Genomic DNA, 19,630 nt, shown 5'->3' on the forward strand with positions numbered 1-19,630 from the left:
CAGTAGTACACTATATGTCTCTGGTCAACAGTAGGGCACTATATGTCTCTGGTCAACAGTAGGGCACTATATGTCTCTGGTCAACAGTAGTACACTATATGTCTCTGGTCAACAGTAGTACACTATATGTCTCTGGTCAACAGTAGGGCACTATATGTCTCTGGTCAACAGTAGGGCACTATATGTCTCTGGTCAACAGTAGGGCACTATATGTCTCTGGTCAACAGTAGGGCACATGGTCTCTGGTCAACAGTAGGGCACTATATGTCTCTGGTCAACAGTAGGGCACTATATGTCTCTGGTCAACAGTAGGGCACTATATGTCTCTGGTCAACAGTAGGGCACTATAGGTCTCTGGTCAACAGTAGGGCACTATATGTCTCTGGTCAACAGTAGGGCACTATATGTCTCTGGTCAACAGTAGGGCACTATAGGTCTCTGGTCAACAGTAGGGCACTATAGGTCTCTGGTCAACAGTAGGGCACTATATGTCTCTGGTCAACAGTAGGGCACTATATGTCTCTGGTCAACAGTAGGGCACTATATGTCTCTGGTCAACAGTAGGGCACATGGTCTCTGTTCAACAGTAGGGCACTATATGTCTCTGGTCAACAGTAGGGCACTATATGTCTCTGGTCAACAGTAGTACACTATATGTCTCTGGTCAACAGTAGGGCACTATATGTCTCTGGTCAACAGTAGGGCACTATAGGTCTCTGGTCAACAGTAGGGCACTATATGTCTCTGGTCAACAGTAGGGCACTATATGTCTCTGGTCAACAGTAGGGCACTATATGTCTCTGGTCAACAGTAGTACACTATATGTCTCTGGTCAACAGTAGGGCACTATAGGTCTCTGGTCAACAGTAGGGCACTATATGTCTCTGGTCAACAGTAGGGCACTATATGTCTCTGGTCAACAGTAGGGCACTATATGTCTCTGGTCAACAGTAGGGCACTATATGTCTCTGGTCAACAGTAGGGCACTATATGTCTCTGGTCAACAGTAGGGCACTATAGGTCTCTGGTCAACAGTAGGGCACTATAGGTCTCTGGTCAACAGTAGGGCACTATATGTCTCTGGTCAACAGTAGGGCACTATAGGTCTCTGGTCAACAGTAGGGCACTATAGGTCTCTGGTCAACAGTAGGGCACTATAGGTCTCTGGTCAACAGTAGTACACTATAGGTCTCTGGTCAACAGTAGGGCACTATAGGTCTCTGGTCAACAGTAGGGCACTATATGTCTCTGGTCAACAGTAGGGCACTATATGTCTCTGGTCAACAGTAGGGCACTATATGTCTCTGGTCAACAGTAGGGCACTATATGTCTCTGGTCAACAGTAGGGCACTATATGTCTCTGGTCAACAGTAGGGCACTATATGTCTCTGGTCAACAGTAGGGCACTATATGTCTCTGGTCAACAGTAGGGCACTATATGTCTCTGGTCAACAGTAGGGCACTATATGTCTCTGGTCAACAGTAGGGCACATGGTCTCTGGTCAACAGTAGGGCACTATATGTCTCTGGTCAACAGTAGTACACTATATGTCTCTGGTCAACAGTAGTACACTATAGGTCTCTGGTCAACAGTAGGGCACTATATGTCTCTGGTCAACAGTAGGGCACTATATGTCTCTGGTCAACAGTAGGGCACTATATGTCTCTGGTCAACAGTAGGGCACATGGTCTCTGGTCAACAGTAGGGCACTATATGTCTCTAGTCAACAGTAGGGCACTATATGTCTCTGGTCAACAGTAGGGCACTATATGTCTCTGGTCAACAGTAGGGCACTATAGGTCTCTGGTCAACAGTAGTACACTATATGTCTCTGGTCAACAGTAGGGCACTATATGTCTCTGGTCAACAGTAGGGCACTATATGTCTCTGGTCAACAGTAGGGCACTATAGGTCTCTGGTCAACAGTAGTACACTATATGTCTCTGGTCAACAGTAGGGCACTATATGTCTCTGGTCAACAGTAGGGCACTATATGTCTCTGGTCAACAGTAGTACACTATATACTCTGGTCAACAGTAGGGCACTATATGTCTCTGGTCAACAGTAGGGCACTATAGGTCTCTGGTCAACAGTAGGGCACTATATGTCTCTGGTCAACAGTAGTACACTATATGTCTCTGGTCAACAGTAGTACACTATATGTCTCTGGTCAACAGTAGTACACTATATGTCTCTGGTCAACAGTAGGGCACTATATGTCTCTGGTCAACAGTAGGGCACTATATGTCTCTGGTCAACAGTAGGGCACTATAGGTCTCTGGTCAACAGTAGTACACTATATGTCTCTGGTCAACAGTAGGGCACTATATGTCTCTGGTCAACAGTAGTACACTACAGGGAATAGGGTTTCCATTTGGGACGCAGATTATTAATACATCCAAAAGCTTAAACAATGTTCTCATTCGTGAGCTGTCGAAGGGTGGGAGGAAAATACCATACCTGGGTCAAATATATATGTAAAATACTTTCAAATACACAGTAGATTATGAATCTCAAATATGCAGTACATTATGAATCTCAAATACACAGTAGATTATGAATCTCAAATACGCAGTACATTATGAATCTCAAATACACAGTACATTATGAATCTCAAATACACAGTAGATTATGAATCTCAAATACGCAGTACATTATGAATCTCAAATACGCAGTACATTATGAATCTCAAATACACAGTACATTATGAATCTCAAATACGCAGTACATTATTAATCTCAAATACGTGAAAGTACTTGAGGTGTTCTTGATTTAGATTCAGCTTGCTGTTTTGGGCATTTTTCTGATTATTACATTGGTTTCACTGTACCGGGCAGACTAAATGCATCTCCGCTCATGTATTGGAAAGTATCTGAGATACACTACATGACCTAAAGTATGTGGACACCTGCTCGTCGAACATCTCATTCCAAAATCATGGGCATTAATATGGAGTTGGTCCCCCCCTTTACTGCTATAACAGCCTCCACTCTTCTGGGAAGGCTTTCCACTAGATGTTGGACTTGCTTCCATTAAGCCACAAGAGCATTAGTGAGGTTGGGCACTGATGTTGGGCGATTAGGCCTGGGTCGCAGTCGGCGTTCCAATTCATCCCAAAGATGTTTGATGGGGTTGAGGTCAGGGATCTGTGCAGGCTAGTCAAATTCTTCCACACCAATCTTGACAAACCATTTCTGTATGGACCTCGCTTTGTGCCGGAGGGCATTGTCATGCTGAAACAGGAAAGGGCCTTCCCTAAATGATTGCCATAAAGTTTGAAGCACAGAATCGTCTAGAATGTCATTGTATGCTGTAGCTTTAAGATTTCCCTTCACTGGAACTAAAGGGCCTAGCCCGAACCATGAAAAACAACCCCAGACCATTATTCCTCCTCCACCAAACTTTACAGTTAGCACTATGCATTGGGGCAGGTAGTGTTCTCCTGGCATCCGCCAAACTAAGATTCGTCCGTCGGACTGCCAGATGGTGAAGCGTGATTCATTACTCCAGAGAACGAGTTTCCACTGCTCCAGAGTCCAATGGCGGCGAGCATTTGTACCACTCCGGCTGACGCTTGGCATTGCGCATGGTGATCTTAGGCTTGTGTGTGGCTGCTCGGCCATGGAAACCCATTTCATGAAGCTCCCGACGAAAGGTTCTTGTACTGAGCAGTTTGGAAGTCGGTAGTGAGTGTTGCAACCGAGGACAGACTATTTTTGGAAAGGTGGCATCCTATGACGGTGCCACGTTGAAAGTCACTGAGCTCTTCAGTAAAGCCATTCTACTGCCAATGTTTGTCTATGGAGATTGCATGAATGTGTGCTCGATTTTATACACCTGTCAGCAACGGGTGTGGCTGAAATAGCCGAATCCACTAATTTGAAGGGGTGTCCACATACTTTTGTATATATAGTGTATGTATTTGACCAAGCTAGGTCTGGAAAATGAATTTGTTTATTTGTCAGGGCCAATGCCACAACAAAACCATTGCACAAACATTGCACAACCACAACAACAACAACAACCACTGCAACATTTATATAAAAAATGTTGCATCTATTACTGTGGTCCCTAATAATGTAATGACAAATAATCAGTATGTCATAAACAACATTTAATTTACCCCCCACCACTCAAAAGCATGACAGCATTAACTATTTTTCCATGGACATTTTTTTATGTGATCATACATCATACTAATTTCAGAGCAGATAACGTTATTTAAACACAGTGCAGGTCATCAGAGAAAGGATAAGTATAGTTAGATTTTTCTTTTTTGTACATAATGATTTTTTGCTGGTTTTATGGGGAGGAAAACCTCAGAACCACATGAACCTCATACCACATGAATTAGGAAGATTATCTGTTATGGGATTCTCTGAGACAACTATCTGAGTTGGAGCAGAGAGGAGGCAGAGCTCCCACACAAGCAACACAGTATCAGAGGGTAACTACCAGCAGCACTCTATAGCAAATTCACCCAAACTGCCTGGTTTCATGTATTTGTCAGTACGTTTAAATGTCAAACTACAAATGTCTGGTTACATCTCAGATGTCTGTCCTCAAACCATTTGAGATCCGGTGACTGTGCTGGCCACTCCATTATAGACAGAATACCAGCTGACTGCTTCTTCCCTGCATAGTTTGGAGCTGTGCTTTGGGTCATTGTCCTGTTGTAGGAGGAAATTGGCTCCAATCAAGCGCCGTCCACAGGGTATGGCATGACGTTGCAAAATGGAGTGATAGCCGTCCTTCTTCAAGATCCCTTTTACCCTGTACAAATCTCCCACTTTACCACCACCAAAGCACCCCCAGACCATCACATTGCCTCCACCATGCTTGACAGATGGCATCAAGCACTCCTCCAGCATCTTTTCATTTGGTCTGTGTCTCACAAATGTTATTCTTTGTGATCCGAACACCTCAAACTTCGATTTGTCTGTCCATAACACTTTTTTCCAATCTTCCTCTGTCCAGTGTCTGTGTTCTTTTGCCCATCTTAATCTTTTCTTTTTATTGGCCAGTCTGAGATATGGCTTTTTCTTTGCAACTCTGCCTAGAAGGTCAGCATCCCGGAGTCGCCTCTTCACTGTTGACATTGAGACTGATGTTTTGCGGGTACTATTTAATGAAGCTGCCAGTTGAGGACCTGTGAGGCGTCTGTTTCTCAAACTAGACACCCTAATGTATTTGTCCTCTTGCTCAGTTGTGCACCGGCGCATCCCACTCTTCTTTCTATTCTGGTTAGTTATTATTTGTTTCTGGCCATTTTGAGCCTGCAATCGAACCCACAATTGCTGATGCTCCAGATACTCAACTAATCTCAAGAAGGCCAGTTTTATTGCTTCTTTAATCAGCACAACAGTTTTCAGCTGTGCTAACATAATTGCAAAAGGGTTTTCTAATGATCAATTAGCCTTTTAAAACGATAAACTGGATTAGCAAACACAACATGCCATTGGAACACAGTACTGATGGTTGCTGATAATGGGCCTCTGTACGCCTATGTAGATATTCCATTAAAAAACCAGCCGTTTCCAGCTACAATAGCCATTTACAACATTAACAATGTCTACACTGTATTTCTGATCAATTTGATGTTATTTTAATGGACAAAATAATTTTGCTTTTCTATCGAAAACAAGGACATTTCTAAGTGACCCCAAACTTTTGAATGGTAGTGTATAGAATACTATACATCTGAGAGCAATGGTTGGGCACGGCTATTTGGTGAAGCAAGCTACCTCCCAGTGTTAACACTAACTGTCCTTGAGAAAAGGGTCTGATACCATGTACAGTACCAGCAAGGTAAAACAACAGCTGCCCCAACTGTACCACCTCCCGAGTGGCGCAGTGGTCTAAGGCACTGCATCGCAGTGCTAGCTGTGCCACTAGAGATCCTGGTTCGAATCCAGGCTCTGTCGTAGCCGGCCGCGACCGGGAGACCCATGGGGTGGCGCACAGTTCGTCCAGGGTAGGGGAGGGAATGGCCGGCAGGGATGTAGCTCAGTTGGTAGAGCATGGCGTTTGCAACGCCAGGGTTGTGTGTTCGATTCCCACGGGGGGCTAGTATGAAAAAAAAATAATAATAATGTATGCACTCACTAACTGTAAGTCGCTCTGGATAAGAGCGTCTGCTAAATGACTAAAAATTTTAATGTTTACAAATACTATATTTCTGAGATGGTATTTGGTTAGCGACTCCCCTGATATCCCTTGGGAAAGGGAGACCTGATTTGGGTAGGTGCAGACTGACACCTAAGGAAGGCCGAAACATATTGACCATTCTACAGTACATACATCTGTTTCATCAGCAATGATGTGGTTACTACAGTCTTCCTGCTTGCTCTTTGGGGGTCTAGACCAGGTAACTGTAAAAGCACAGTTGATTGATTGATTTTCTGAACACTTACTGTCGACCTGTTTCTTGATCTTGAGTGTGACTGTCTCCCCGGCCATCTGCAGTAGGTGGATGGCCTCGCTGAGCGGCTTGCCCTTCAGACTGACCATGTTGATGGCCAGAATACGGTCTCCCACATGGATCGCTCCGGTCCTACAGAGAAAGATGACCAGGTCCCTTTTTACACCACATGACAGTAATATGACAGTATTCCATGGATAATTATAATATATATATAAAATATAAAATAATTCCAGTGCCTAAGAAATAAGACGGGTCATTCTAAGATAAACATAAGAGACAGATGAGAGAGAAAGATATTTTATTTATTTATTTTAAGCTGACTTAGATTTTCCATGATTCCTGTTTAACCCAACCAACCATACAGTACATATATAACGATGTAATTTAATACATGATTTACATACGTACAAGCCTTTAACTAAAAGAGAACAAGTTTAAAAACGTTATTTATTTATATAACAGCAGTAAAAATGCATAATATGTCTGAAACAATAACAAAGCCTTACCCCGCCACTTGTTTCGGTAAACATCCGAGTGATGGGGTTTGAGAAATATAACCACTCTAAAATAGACAGAGCAATGGATGCAAGGACTGACCATCCATGAGATCAAAATGATAGATTTAAACATGTTTTGAAGTGATAGTGTTTGTTTGCATTGACTTTCTTTATTGACATTGGAGTAAAACAAGCTTATATTTGGGGTTCTGATGGGGCACGACAGTTGAACTAAGCTCACGAGGCATTTATAAATTATATTCTTCAAGAATCAATGGCTATATATCATTAATTTAACAGTCCAAAAATGGATTTAGCAACTGCATATTGCCCCTTTAAGTTAACTAAAAAGTCACATTTTGATTTCATAGAACAGAGGTGAAACAATGGTAAGCCTCTGTCTGCATTGTGTTCTCTGACCAGGAGATACGATAGTACCCCACTCTGTTGATGCCTACCAAACTGACCTGGGTTTAAGAAGTATTTGTTTTCTTTCAAATACTTTGAGTGTTTGATTGATCCTGTCTGGAGTGCAAGATGGGTGAGGTTTGCACTTTTGGGACTATTCTATCAGTTCCATTGCACCAGAGAAACTCAATCAAGCAAAGCTTTAAAAAATATATTTCAAATACTATTTGAACCAAAGTCTACACCAAAAAAACAAGGACACAGGGTTTAGTTAAGCAATAAGGCTGCTAAATGACTAAAATGTAAATGTAAATGTAAGGCCCGAGGAGGTGTGGTATATGGCCAATATACCATGGCTAATGGCTGTTCTTACGCATGACGCTATGTGGACTGCCTGGCATTAGCCATGGTATATTGGCCATATACCACAACCCCCCGGAGGTGCCTTATTGCTATTATAAACTGGTTACCAATGTACAGTACCAGTCAAAAGTTGGGACACACCTACTCACTCAAGGGTTTTTCTTCATTTGTACTATTTTCTACATTGTAGAATAATAGTGAAGACATCAAAACTATGAAATAACACATATGGAATCATGTAGTAACCAAAAAAGTGTTAAACAAATCAAAATATATTTTAGATTTTAGATTCTTCAAAGTAGCCACCCTTTGCCTTGATGACAGCTCTGCACACTCTTGGCATTCTCTCAACCAGCTTCATGAGGAATGCTTTTCCAACAGTCTTGAAGGAGTTCCCAAATATGCTGAGCACTTGTTGGCTGCTTTTCCTTCACTCTGCGGTCCAACTCATCCCAAACCATGTCAATTGGGTTGAGGTCAGGTGATTGTGGAGGCCAGGTCATCTGATGCAACACTCCATCACTCTCCTTCTTGGTCAAATAGCCTTTACACAGCCTGGAGGTGTGTTGGGTCATTGTCCTGTTGAAAAACAAATGGTAGTCCCACTAAGCCCAAACCAGATGGGATGGTGTATTGCTGCAGAATGCTGTGGGAGCCATGCTGGTTAAGTGTGCCTTGAATTCTAAATAAATCACCGACAGTGTCACCAGCAAAGCACCCCCACACCATCACACCTCCTCCTCCATGCTCACGGTGGGAACAATACATCCGGAGGTCATCCTTCTCACAAAGACCCGGCGGTTTGAACCAAAAATCTCACATTTGGACTCATCAGACCAAAGGACAGATTTCCACCGGTCTAATGTCCATTGCTCGTGTTTCTTGGCCAAAGCAAGTCTCTTCTTCTTATTGGTGTCCTTTAGTAGTGGTTTCTTTGCAGAAATTCGACCATGAAGGTCTGATCCATGCAGTCTCCTCTGAACAGTTGATGTTGAGATGTATCTGTAACTTGAACTCTGTGAAGCATTTATTTGGGTGCAGTTAACTCTAATGAACTTATCCTCTGCAGCAGAGGTGACTCTGGGTCTTCCTTTCCTGTGGCAGTCCTCATGAGAGCCAGTTTCATCATAGCGCTTGATGGTTTTTGCGACTGCACTTGAAGAAACGTTCAAAGTACTTGTAATGTTCCGTATTGACTGACCTTCATGTCTTAAAGTAATGATGGACTGTCGTTTCTCTTTGCTTATTTGAGCTGTTCTTGCCATAATATGGACTTGGGTCTTTTACCAAATAGGGCTATCTTCTGTATACCCCCCTACCTTGTCACAACACAACTGATTGGCTCAAACACAAATTAACTTTTAACAAGGCACACCTCTTAATTGAAATGCATTCCAGGTGACTACCTCATGAAGCTGGTTGAGAAAATGCCAAGAGTGTGCAAAGCTGTCATCAAGGCTAAGGGTGGCTACTTTGAATAATTTATTTAACACTTTTTTGGTTACTACATGTGTTATTTCATAGTTTTGATGTCTTCACTATTATTCTACAATGTAGAAAATAGTAAAAATAAAGAAAAACCCTTGAATGAGTAGTTGTGTCCAAACTTTTGACTGGTACTGTAATTAGAACAGTAAATAGTCCTCTTCTTTACCATACCCGTGGTATACTATGGCTTTCAGCCAATTAGCATTCAGGGCTCGAACCACCCGGTTTCTGATTGGCTTGACGGGCATTCTAGAGCGCGCATTATTTCCCTATAACTCACTATATATCCGCACGGTATAACTAAATGGCTATAGTTCATTCTTACATGTTCTATATTTAAGCTGCTTTTGAAAGCAAAAGTCGAATTGAAAACATTATTGGCATTGTTGAATTCGATTTTCATAAGTGCTGTGCGCCTCACATTTTTTAACAATGCGGACGGCTCCGTATAGTTCTGCGTTGACATGATTGGTTTATGGTAGGTGCGGGCGGTACGTCTTGTATAAACACAAATTCACTTCATTGACAACTTCCCTTACAACAGCTCTGCTCTGCGAAGCGCCAGTAGTATGAATGCCCTGACTCCCCCACAGGCCGCATCGCAGTAGAAGCTGTACGGCCAATGCAGATACCGGAATGACCATAAATCAGCTTTTAATTTGCATAACTGATACAGTGCCTTCAGAAAGTATTCACACCCCTTGACTTTTTCCATATTAAAATGGAATAAATGTAGATTTTTTTGTCACTGGCCTACACACAATACCCCATAATTCATAACACAATACCCAATAATGTCAAAGTGGAATTATGTTTTAAATGAAAAGCTGAAATGTCTTGAGTCAATAAGTATTCAACCCCTTTGTTATGGCAAGCCTAAATAAGTTCAGGAGTACAGATTTGCTTAACAAGTCACATAATAAGTTGCATGGACTGTGTTCAAATGTAGTGTTTAACATGATTTTTGAATGACTACCTCATCTCTGTACCCCACACATACAATTATCTGTAAGGTCCCTCAGTCGAGCAGTGAATTTCAACCACAAAGAACAGGGAGGTTTTTCAACGCCTCGCAAAGAAGGGAACCTATTGGTAGATGGGTATAGGAAAAAAAGCAGACATTGAATATCCCTTTGAGCATGGTGAAGTTATTAATTACACTCTGGATGGTGTATCAATACACCCAGTCACTACAAAGATACAGGCGTCCTTCCTAACTCAGTTGCTGGAGAGGAAGGAAACCGCTCAGGGATTTCACTATGAGGCCAACGGTGACTTTAAAACAGTTACAGAGTTTAATGGCTGTGATAGGAGAAAATTGAGGATGGATCAACAACATTGTAGTTACTCCACAATACTAACCTAATTGACAGATTGAAATAAGGCACTAAAGTAAAACTGCAAAAAATGTGGCAAAGAAATTAACTTGATGTCCTAAATACAAAGTGTTATGTTTGGGGCAAATCCAACACAACACATCACTTTGTACCGCTCTTCCTATTTTCAAGCATGGTGGTGGCTGCATCATGTTATGGGTATGCTTGGATAAAAAAAGACCTAAACACAGGCAAAATCCTAGAGGAAAACCTGGTTCAGTCTGCTTTCCAACAGACACTGGGAGACAAATTCACCTTTCAGCAGGACAATAACCTAAAACACAAGACCAAATATACACTGGAGTTGCTTACTGAGATAACATTGAATGTTACAGTTTTGACTTAAATCGGCTTGAAAATCTATGTCAACACTTGAAAATGGCGTTCTAGCAATGATCAACAACCAACTTGACAGAGCTTGAAGAATTTTTAAAAGAATAATGTGCAAATATTGTACAATCCAGGTGTGGAAAGCTCTTAGAGACTTACCCAGAAAGACTCACAGCTGTAATCACTGCCAAAGGTGATTCTAACATTTACTCAGGGGGTTGAATACTTATCTAATCAAGATATATTTTTTTCATTATTTTTCGTTATTTTTTTTATGTTCGAATTTTTCTTCAAATTTGACATTACGGTGTATTTTGTGTAGATTGTTAACAAAAAATGACATTTACATCAAATGTATTTTTATTTTTTTGGTAACACAACAAAATGTGGAAAAGGTCAGGGGTCGTGAATACTTACTGAAGGCAATGTAGCTCTGGATCATATGCATCAGCCTATAAGGAACAGAACGCTAACCTGCCTACAAGGAGCTTTACCTATGAACCGGTCACCAAGGAAGCATCTTGACTTATCAGCCTCTGAGGCTGCTATTAAATCTGATCAGACTGTCAGGAATGGAGCTCACCCACTCTGTAAATTGTAATATTATCCAGAAAACATAAAGTGTCCCTCATAATTATACACATACAGTGCATTCGGAAAGTATTCAGACCCCTTCCCCCTTTTCCACATTTTGTTATGTTACCGCCTTATTCTAAAATGGATTAAATAATTTGTTCCTTTACTCAGTACTTTTTGAAGCACCTTTGGCAGTGATTACAGCCTCTAGTCTTCTTGGGTATGACGCTACACGCTTGGCACACCTGTATTTGGGGAGTTTCTCCCATTCTTCTCTGCCGATCCTCTCAAGCTCTGTCAGGTTGGATGGGGAGCGTCACTGCACAGCTATTTTGGGTCTCTCCAGAGATGTTCGCTCTCTCCTAGCTGGACAAGGCCATAGCCTTGGTGTGGTGAGGGGAAGGAGTCAGTTCTAACCCCACAGTCAGGGGCCCTTTGTGGGAAAAGCCACAGGCCAGGGAAGCCAGGTTCCAGGATCCCCTATCTCACCTTTCAGCCAGGCCCCGCTTGGTGAGGCCAGAGATGACGATGGGGTCAAAGGGCTCCTCTGTGCCTGAGATGGTGATGCCCAGCGGGCCTCCATATCTCTTCAGCTCTACCGTATAGATGATAGAACCAGATGTCTCCTGTTCATCTAGGAGGAGGGAGAGAGAGGGAGAGAAAGAGAGAGAGGGGGGGGAGACCATTAGAGAAAGAGAGAGAGAGGGAGAGAGAGAAAGAGAGACGAGGGAGACCATTAGAAAAAGAGAAAGAGAGAGAGAGCGAGAGAGCGAGAGAGAGAGAGAGAGCGAGAGCGAGAGCGAGAGCGAGAGAGAGAGAGAGAGAGAGAGAGAGAGAGAAAGAGAGATGGAGGAAGGAAGGGATGTCTTCAGGGCGTAACTAAACTTTAAAGCAATATAGATAATCATTCAGCTCCCTAAACATCTCAAACATCCACAATTCACAGGTAGAAAGGCATACAACTTGAATAATGGCTGAAGGATGGCTATTCACCTTCCATACAGTATAAGAAATGCATAGAGGAAATCCCTCATGACTTTGATGGCTTTTTTCTTAGATATACACTCATGACCAAAAGTATGTGGACACCTGCTCGTCGAACATGTCATTCCAAAAGCATGTCCATTAATATGGAGTTGGTCCCCCCCTTTGTTGCTATAACAGCCTCCACTCTTCTGGGAAGGCTTTCCACTAGATGTTGGAACATTGCTGCAGGGACTCGCTTCTATTCAGCCACAAGAGCATTAGTGAGGTTGGGCACTGATGTTGGTGATTAGGCCTGGCTCGCAGTCGGCGTTCCAATTCATCTCAAAGGTGTTCGATGGGGTTGAGGTCAGGGCTATGTGCAGACCAGTCAAGTTCTTCCACACCGATCTCAACCAACCATTTCTGTATGGACCTCGCTTTGTGCATGGGGACATTGTCATGCTGAAACAGGAAAGGGCCTTCCCCAAACTGTTGCCACAAAGTTGGAAGCACAGAATAATCTAGAATTTCATTGTATACTGTAGCTTTAAGATTTCCCTTCACTGGAACTAAGGGGCCTAGCCCGAACCATGAAAAACAGCCTCAGACCATTATTCCTCCTCCACCAAACTTTACAGTTAGCACTATGCATCAGGGCAGGTAGCGTTCTCCTGGCATCCACCAAACCCAGATTCGTCCATCGGACTGCCAGATGGTGAAGCGTGATTCATCACTCCAGAGAACGCGTTTCCACTGCTCCAGAGTCCAATGGCGGCGAGCATTTGTACCACTCCGGCTGACGCTTGGCATTGCGCATGGTGATCTTAAGCTTGTGTTCGGCTGCTCGGCCATGGAAACCCATTTCATGAAGCTCCCGACGAACAGTTCTTGTGCTGACGTTGCTTCCAGAGGTAGTTTGGAAGTCGGTAGTGAGTGTTGCAACCGAGGACAGACGATTTTTACGCGCTACACGCTTCCTGTTTTGTGAGCTTGTGTGGCCTACCACTTTGTGGCTGAGCCGTTGTTGCTCCTAGACGTTTCCACTTCACAATAACAGCACTTACAGTTGACCGCGGCAGCTCTAGCAGGGCAGAAATTTGACGAACTGACTTGTTGGAAAGGTGGCATCCTATGACGGTGCCACGTTGAAAGTCACTGAGCTCTTCAGTAAGGCCATTCTACTGCCAATGTTTGTCTATGGAGATTGCATGGCTGTGTGCTCGATTTGATACACCTGTCAGCAACGGGTGTGGCTGAAATAGCCGAATCCACTAATTTGAAGGGGTGTCCACATACTTTTGTATATATAGAGTAGGTCATGTGTGAAACATGTCTGCAGATCCCACCAATGGGGAGTAAGGAGGGGGCAAACAGAGGAGAGGAAGATAAGAGTGATCTTCAGCTACAGCATGACTAAGGCATGACTACGGCATGACTAAGGCATGACTAAGGCATGACTAAGGCATGACTACGGCATGACTAAGGCATGACTAAGGCATGACTACAGCATGACTAAGGCATGACTAAGGCATGACTACAGCATGACTAAGGCATAACTATGGCATGACTAAGGCATGACTAAGGCATGACTAAGGCATGACTAAGGCATGACTACGGCATGACTAAGGCATGACTAAGGCATAACTATGGCATGACTACGGCATGACTAAGGCATGACTAAGGCATGACTAAGGCATGACTACGGCATGACTACAGCATGACTAAGGCATGACTAAATCATGACTATGGCATTACTAAGGCATGACTATGGCATGACTAAGGCATGACTATGGCATGACTAAGGCATGACTATGGCATGACTAAGGCATGACTATGGCATGACTAAGGCATGACTATGGCATGACTAAGGCATGACTATGGCATGACTAAGGCATGACTAATGCATGACTATGGCATTACTAAGGCATGACTATGGCATGACTACGGCATGACTATGGCATGACTAAGGCATGACTACAGCATGACTAAGGCATGACTAAGGCATGACTAAGGCATGACTAAGGCATGACTAAGGCATAACTATGGCATGACTAAGGCATGACTATGGCATGACTAAGGCATGACTATGGCATGACTATGGCATGACTAAGGCATGACTAAGGCATGACTAAGGCATAACTATGGCATGACTAAGGCATGACTAAGGCATGACTATGGCATGACTAAGGCATGACTATGGCATGACTATGGCATGACTAAGGCATGACTACAGCATGACTAAGGCATGACTAAGGCATGACTAAGGCATGACTACAGCATGACTAAGGCATGACTAAGGCATGACTAAGGCATGACTACAGCATGACTAAGGCATGACTAAGGCATGACTAAGGCATGACTAAGGCATGACTACAGCATGACTAAGGCATTACTATGGCATGACTAAAGCATGACTATGGCATGACTATGGTATGACTAAGGCATGACTAAGGCATGACTAAGGCATGACTATGGCATGACTAAGGCATGACTAAGGCATGACTAAGGCATGACTAAGGCATGACTACAGCATGACTAAGGCATTACTATGGCATGACTAAGGCATGACTAAGGCATGACTATGGCATGACTATGGCATGACTAAGGCATGACTAAGGCATGACTAAGGCATGACTATAGCATGACTATGGCATGACTAAGGCATGACTACAGCATGACTACAGCATGACTAAGGCATGACTACAGCATGACTAAGGCATGACTATGGCATGACTATGGCATGACTAAGGCATGACTAAGGCATGACTAAGGCATGACTATGGCATGACTAAGGCATGACTAAGGCATGACTAAGGCATGACTAAGGCATGACTATGGCATGACTATGGCATGACTATGGCATGACTAAGGCATGACTAAGGCATGACTATGGCATGACTAATGCATGACTATAGCATGACTAAGGCATGACTAAGGCATAACTAAGGCATAACTATGGCATGACTAAGGCATGACTATGACATGACTAAGGCATGACTACAGCATGACTAAGGCATGACTATGGCATGACTAATGCATGACTATGGCATTACTAAGGCATGACTATGGCATGACTAAGGCATGACTATGGCATGACTAAGGCATGACTACAGCATGACTAAGGCATGACTAAGGCATGACTAAGGCATGACTATGGCATGACTATGGCATGACTATGGCATGACTAAGGCATGACTATGGCATGACTATGGCATGACTATGGCATGACTAAGGCATGACTAAGGCATGACTATGGCATGACTAGGGCATGACTAAGGCATGACTACAGCATGACTACAGCATGACTAAGGCATTACTATGGCATGACTAAGGCATGACTATGGCATGACTATGGCATGACTAAGGCATGACTAAGGCATGACTAAGGCATAACTAAGGCATAACTATGGCATGACTAAGGCATGACTATGGCATGACTAAGGCATGACTACAGCATGACTAAGGCATGACTAAGGCATGACTAAGGCATGACTACAGCATGACTAAGGCATGACTAAGGCATGACTAAGGCATGACTAAGGCATGACTAAGGCATAACTATGGCATGACTAAGGCATGACTACAGCATGTCTAAGGCATGACTAAGGCATAACTATGGCATGACTAAGGCATAACTATGGCATGACTACGGCATGACTACGGCATGACTAAGGCATGACTAAGGCATGACTAAGGCATAACTATGGCATGACTATGGCATGACTACAGCATGACTAAGGCATGACTAAGGCATGACTAAGGCATGACAACAGCATGACTAAGGCATGACTATGGCATGACTAAGGCATGACTAAGGCATGACTATGGCATGACTAAGGCATGACTAAGGCATAACTATGGCATGACTAAGGCATGACTACAGCATGACTACAGCATGACTAAGGCATAACTATGGCATGACTAAGGCATGACTATGGCATGACTACAGCATGACTACAGCATGACTACAGCATGACTAAGGCATGACTATGGCATAACTATGGCATGACTAAGGCATGACTACAGCATGACTATAGCATGACTAAGGCATGACTAAGGCATATCTATGGCATGACTAAGGCATGACTAAGGCATGACTAAGGCATAACTACAGCATGACTACAGCATGACTAAGGCATGACTAAGGCATGACTAAGGCATGACTAAGGCATGACTAAGGCATTACTAAGGCATGACTACAGCATGACTAAGGCATGACTAATGCATGACTAAGGCATGACTAAGGCATGACTAAGGCATGACTACAGCATGACTAAGGCATGACTAATGCATGACTACAGCATGACTAAGGCATGACTAAGGCATATCTATGGCATGACTATAGCATGACTAAGGCATGACTAAGGCATATCTATGGCATGACTATAGCATGACTAAGGCATGACTAAGGCATAACTATGGCATGACTATGGCATGACTACAGCATGACTAAGGCATGACTAAGGCATGACTAAGGCATGACTACAGCATGACTAAGGCATGACTAAGGCATATCTATGGAATGACTAAGGCATGACTAAGGCATGACTAAGGCATAACTAAGGCATGACTAAGGCATGACTACAGCATGACTAAGGCATGACTATGGCATGACTAAGGCATGACTAAGGCATGACTACAGCATGACTAAGGCATGACTAAGGCATGACTAAGGCATGACTATGGCATGACTAAGGCATGACTACAGCATGACTATGGCATGACTAAGGCATGACTATGGCATGACTAAGGCATGACTAAGGCATGACTATGGCATGACTAAGGCATGACTAAGGCATGGCAACACTCCCATGCTTTCATATCAGACAGCAACAATATATACATATCTGCTATTTCTACAAGTCATTTAGCAGACGCTCTTATCCAGAGCGACTTACAAATTGGTGCATTTCTAGAGCTGCATCTTATATTTGGTAGAGCATGAACTATATAACACTATAGATTACTACTATTCATTGTGTATAGCTAGCTATTGGTGGGTCTAAAACACTAGAATACTGGTGGGTGATAATCGTTGCATCTGATTGTGTCAGACGGGGAGAACAATTTTGTGGATATTTTCAGACAATACTGCCACCCTGTGGTGGAGCCTGGTACTGTAAATCATCTTCATGACGTACCAACGTAGCCTTCGTGTTGATGTGTTTATTTCTGTGGTTTAATTAATCACTGCCTTAGTTCTGCATTGATCATGGCCATTAATCAATTATCATTGATTCATTAATCAATAAGCTAATTTAATTGATCAGTATCAAAATAATTATTTGTGTACTTGATTGACATTTTACTGCATTGTCAGAAGCAAGTAACATAAGCATTTAGCTGCACCCACTATAACATCTGCTAAACCGTATATGAGACCAATAAACTTTGATTTGATTTTACCTTATGGTTGAAACATTGCATGGAGGCATTCAATAGCGTGCAGGCATTTTACTATTTAGCCCGACATATTTAATATGCGCATGTCAAACACTCCTTCCTAACTGCCTCCCAGCCAGGCACCAAGCGGGCTCACCAGAGTTGTCTTCGTCCTTACGGATCTTGAGTTTGACCAGGTCCTCGGCCTGTTCTAGGATCTGACAGGCGTCTTCCATGGAGCAGGTCTCCAGACGGATGTTGTCTATGGCCAGAAGCTTGTCCCCAGGCTCCAAGGTACCAGTCCTGGGTAAAGGGAGAGAGCAGGTAGAGAGAGGAGGAGGAAAGGATGTAGAGAGAGGGGAATGTGGTAGAGAGAGAAGGATGAGATGGCGGGTGTAGAGAGAGAGAGAGAGCGATAGAGAGAGAGAGACAGGTAGAGGGGCAGAGTGAGAGAGAGAGAGAGAGAGAGAGAGAGAGAGAGAGAGAGAGAGAGAGAGAGAGAGAGAGAGAGAGAGAGAGAGAGAGAGAGAGAGAGAGAGAGAGAGAGAGAGAGAGGGGTAGAGTGAGAGAGAGATAGAGAGAGAGAGACAGGTAGAGGGGCAGAGTGAGAGAGAGAGAGAGAGAGAGAGAGAGAGAGAGAGAGAGAGAGAGAGAGAGAGGGGGTAGAGAGAGAGAGCGAGAGAGAGAGAGAGAGAGAGAGAGAGAGAGAGGGGGGTAGAGTGAGAGAGCGATAGAGAGAGAGAGACAGGTAGAGGGGCAGAGAGAGAGTGAGAGAGAGAGAGAGGTAGAGGGGTAGAGTGAGAGAGGGATAGAGAGATGGATAAACAGGTAGAGGTTTTTAACTGTATCATTGGTGATTTTGTGGGAAATGTCACTCTCTGTAGGAGGACTACGTTACTGTCATTCTCTCAAACAATTGATCCCAAGTCATTAATCTGTGGCCTGAAGCCATCAATACTGTACCTGTCTGTGGCCTGAAGCCATCAATACTGTACCTGTCTGTGGCCTGAAGCCATCAATACTGTGCCTGTCTGTGGCCTGAAGCCATCAATACTGTACCTGTCTGTGGCCTGAAGCCATCAATACTGTACCTGTCTGTGGCCTGAAGCCATCCATACTGTACCTGTCTGTGGCCTGAAGCCATCAATACTGTACCTGTCTGTGGCCTGAAGCCATCAATACTGTACCTGTCTGTGGCCTGAAGCCATCAATACTGTACCTGTCTGTGGCCTGAAGCCATCAATACTGTACCTGTCTGTGGCCTGAAGCCATCAATACTGTACCTGTCTGTGGCCTGAAGCCATCCATATTGTACCTGTCTGTGGCCTGAAGCCATCAATACTGTGCCTGTCTGTGGCCTGAAGCCATCAATACTGTACCTGTCTGTGGCCTGAAGCCATCAATACTGTACCTGTCTGTGGCCTGAAGCCATCCATATTGTACCTGTCTGTGGCCTGAAGCCATCAATACTGTACCTGTCTGTGGCCTGAAGCCATCCATATTGTACCTGTCTGTGGCCTGAAGCCATCAATACTGTACCTGTCTGTGGCCTGAAGCCATCCATATTGTACCTGTCTGTGGCCTGAAGCCATCAATACTGTACCTGTCTGTGGCCTGAAGCCATCCATATTGTACCTGTCTGTGGCCTGAAGCCATCAATACTGTACCTGTCTGTGGCCTGAAGCCATCAATACTGTACCTGTCTGTGGCCTGAAGCCATCCATATTGTACCTGTCTGTGGCCTGAAGCCATCAATACTGTACCTGTCTGTGGCCTGAAGCCATCCATATTGTACCTGTCTGTGGCCTGAAGCCATCAA

At 43.7% G+C, this 19,630-nt stretch overlaps 1 protein-coding gene across 1 annotated transcript in view; it reads right to left on the reverse strand.

The window, feature by feature from the left end:
- LOC121575741 (glutamate receptor-interacting protein 2) overlaps positions 1-19,630 on the reverse strand; it is a 157,719-nt gene that overhangs the window by 43,001 nt on the left and 95,088 nt on the right. Inside the window, exons 17-19 of the mRNA XM_045223211.1 lie at positions 17,969-18,114; positions 11,953-12,097; positions 6,415-6,554 (exon numbers count right to left, since the gene is read on the reverse strand). Of these exons, the coding sequence (XP_045079146.1) occupies positions 6,415-6,554; positions 11,953-12,097; positions 17,969-18,114 (431 nt within the window). The remainder of the gene's footprint in view (positions 1-6,414; positions 6,555-11,952; positions 12,098-17,968; positions 18,115-19,630) is intronic.

This window comes from Coregonus clupeaformis, chromosome 10 (assembly GCF_020615455.1).
Source record: "Coregonus clupeaformis isolate EN_2021a chromosome 10, ASM2061545v1, whole genome shotgun sequence".
In the NCBI taxonomy this organism is placed as follows: Eukaryota; Metazoa; Chordata; class Actinopteri; order Salmoniformes; family Salmonidae; genus Coregonus; species Coregonus clupeaformis.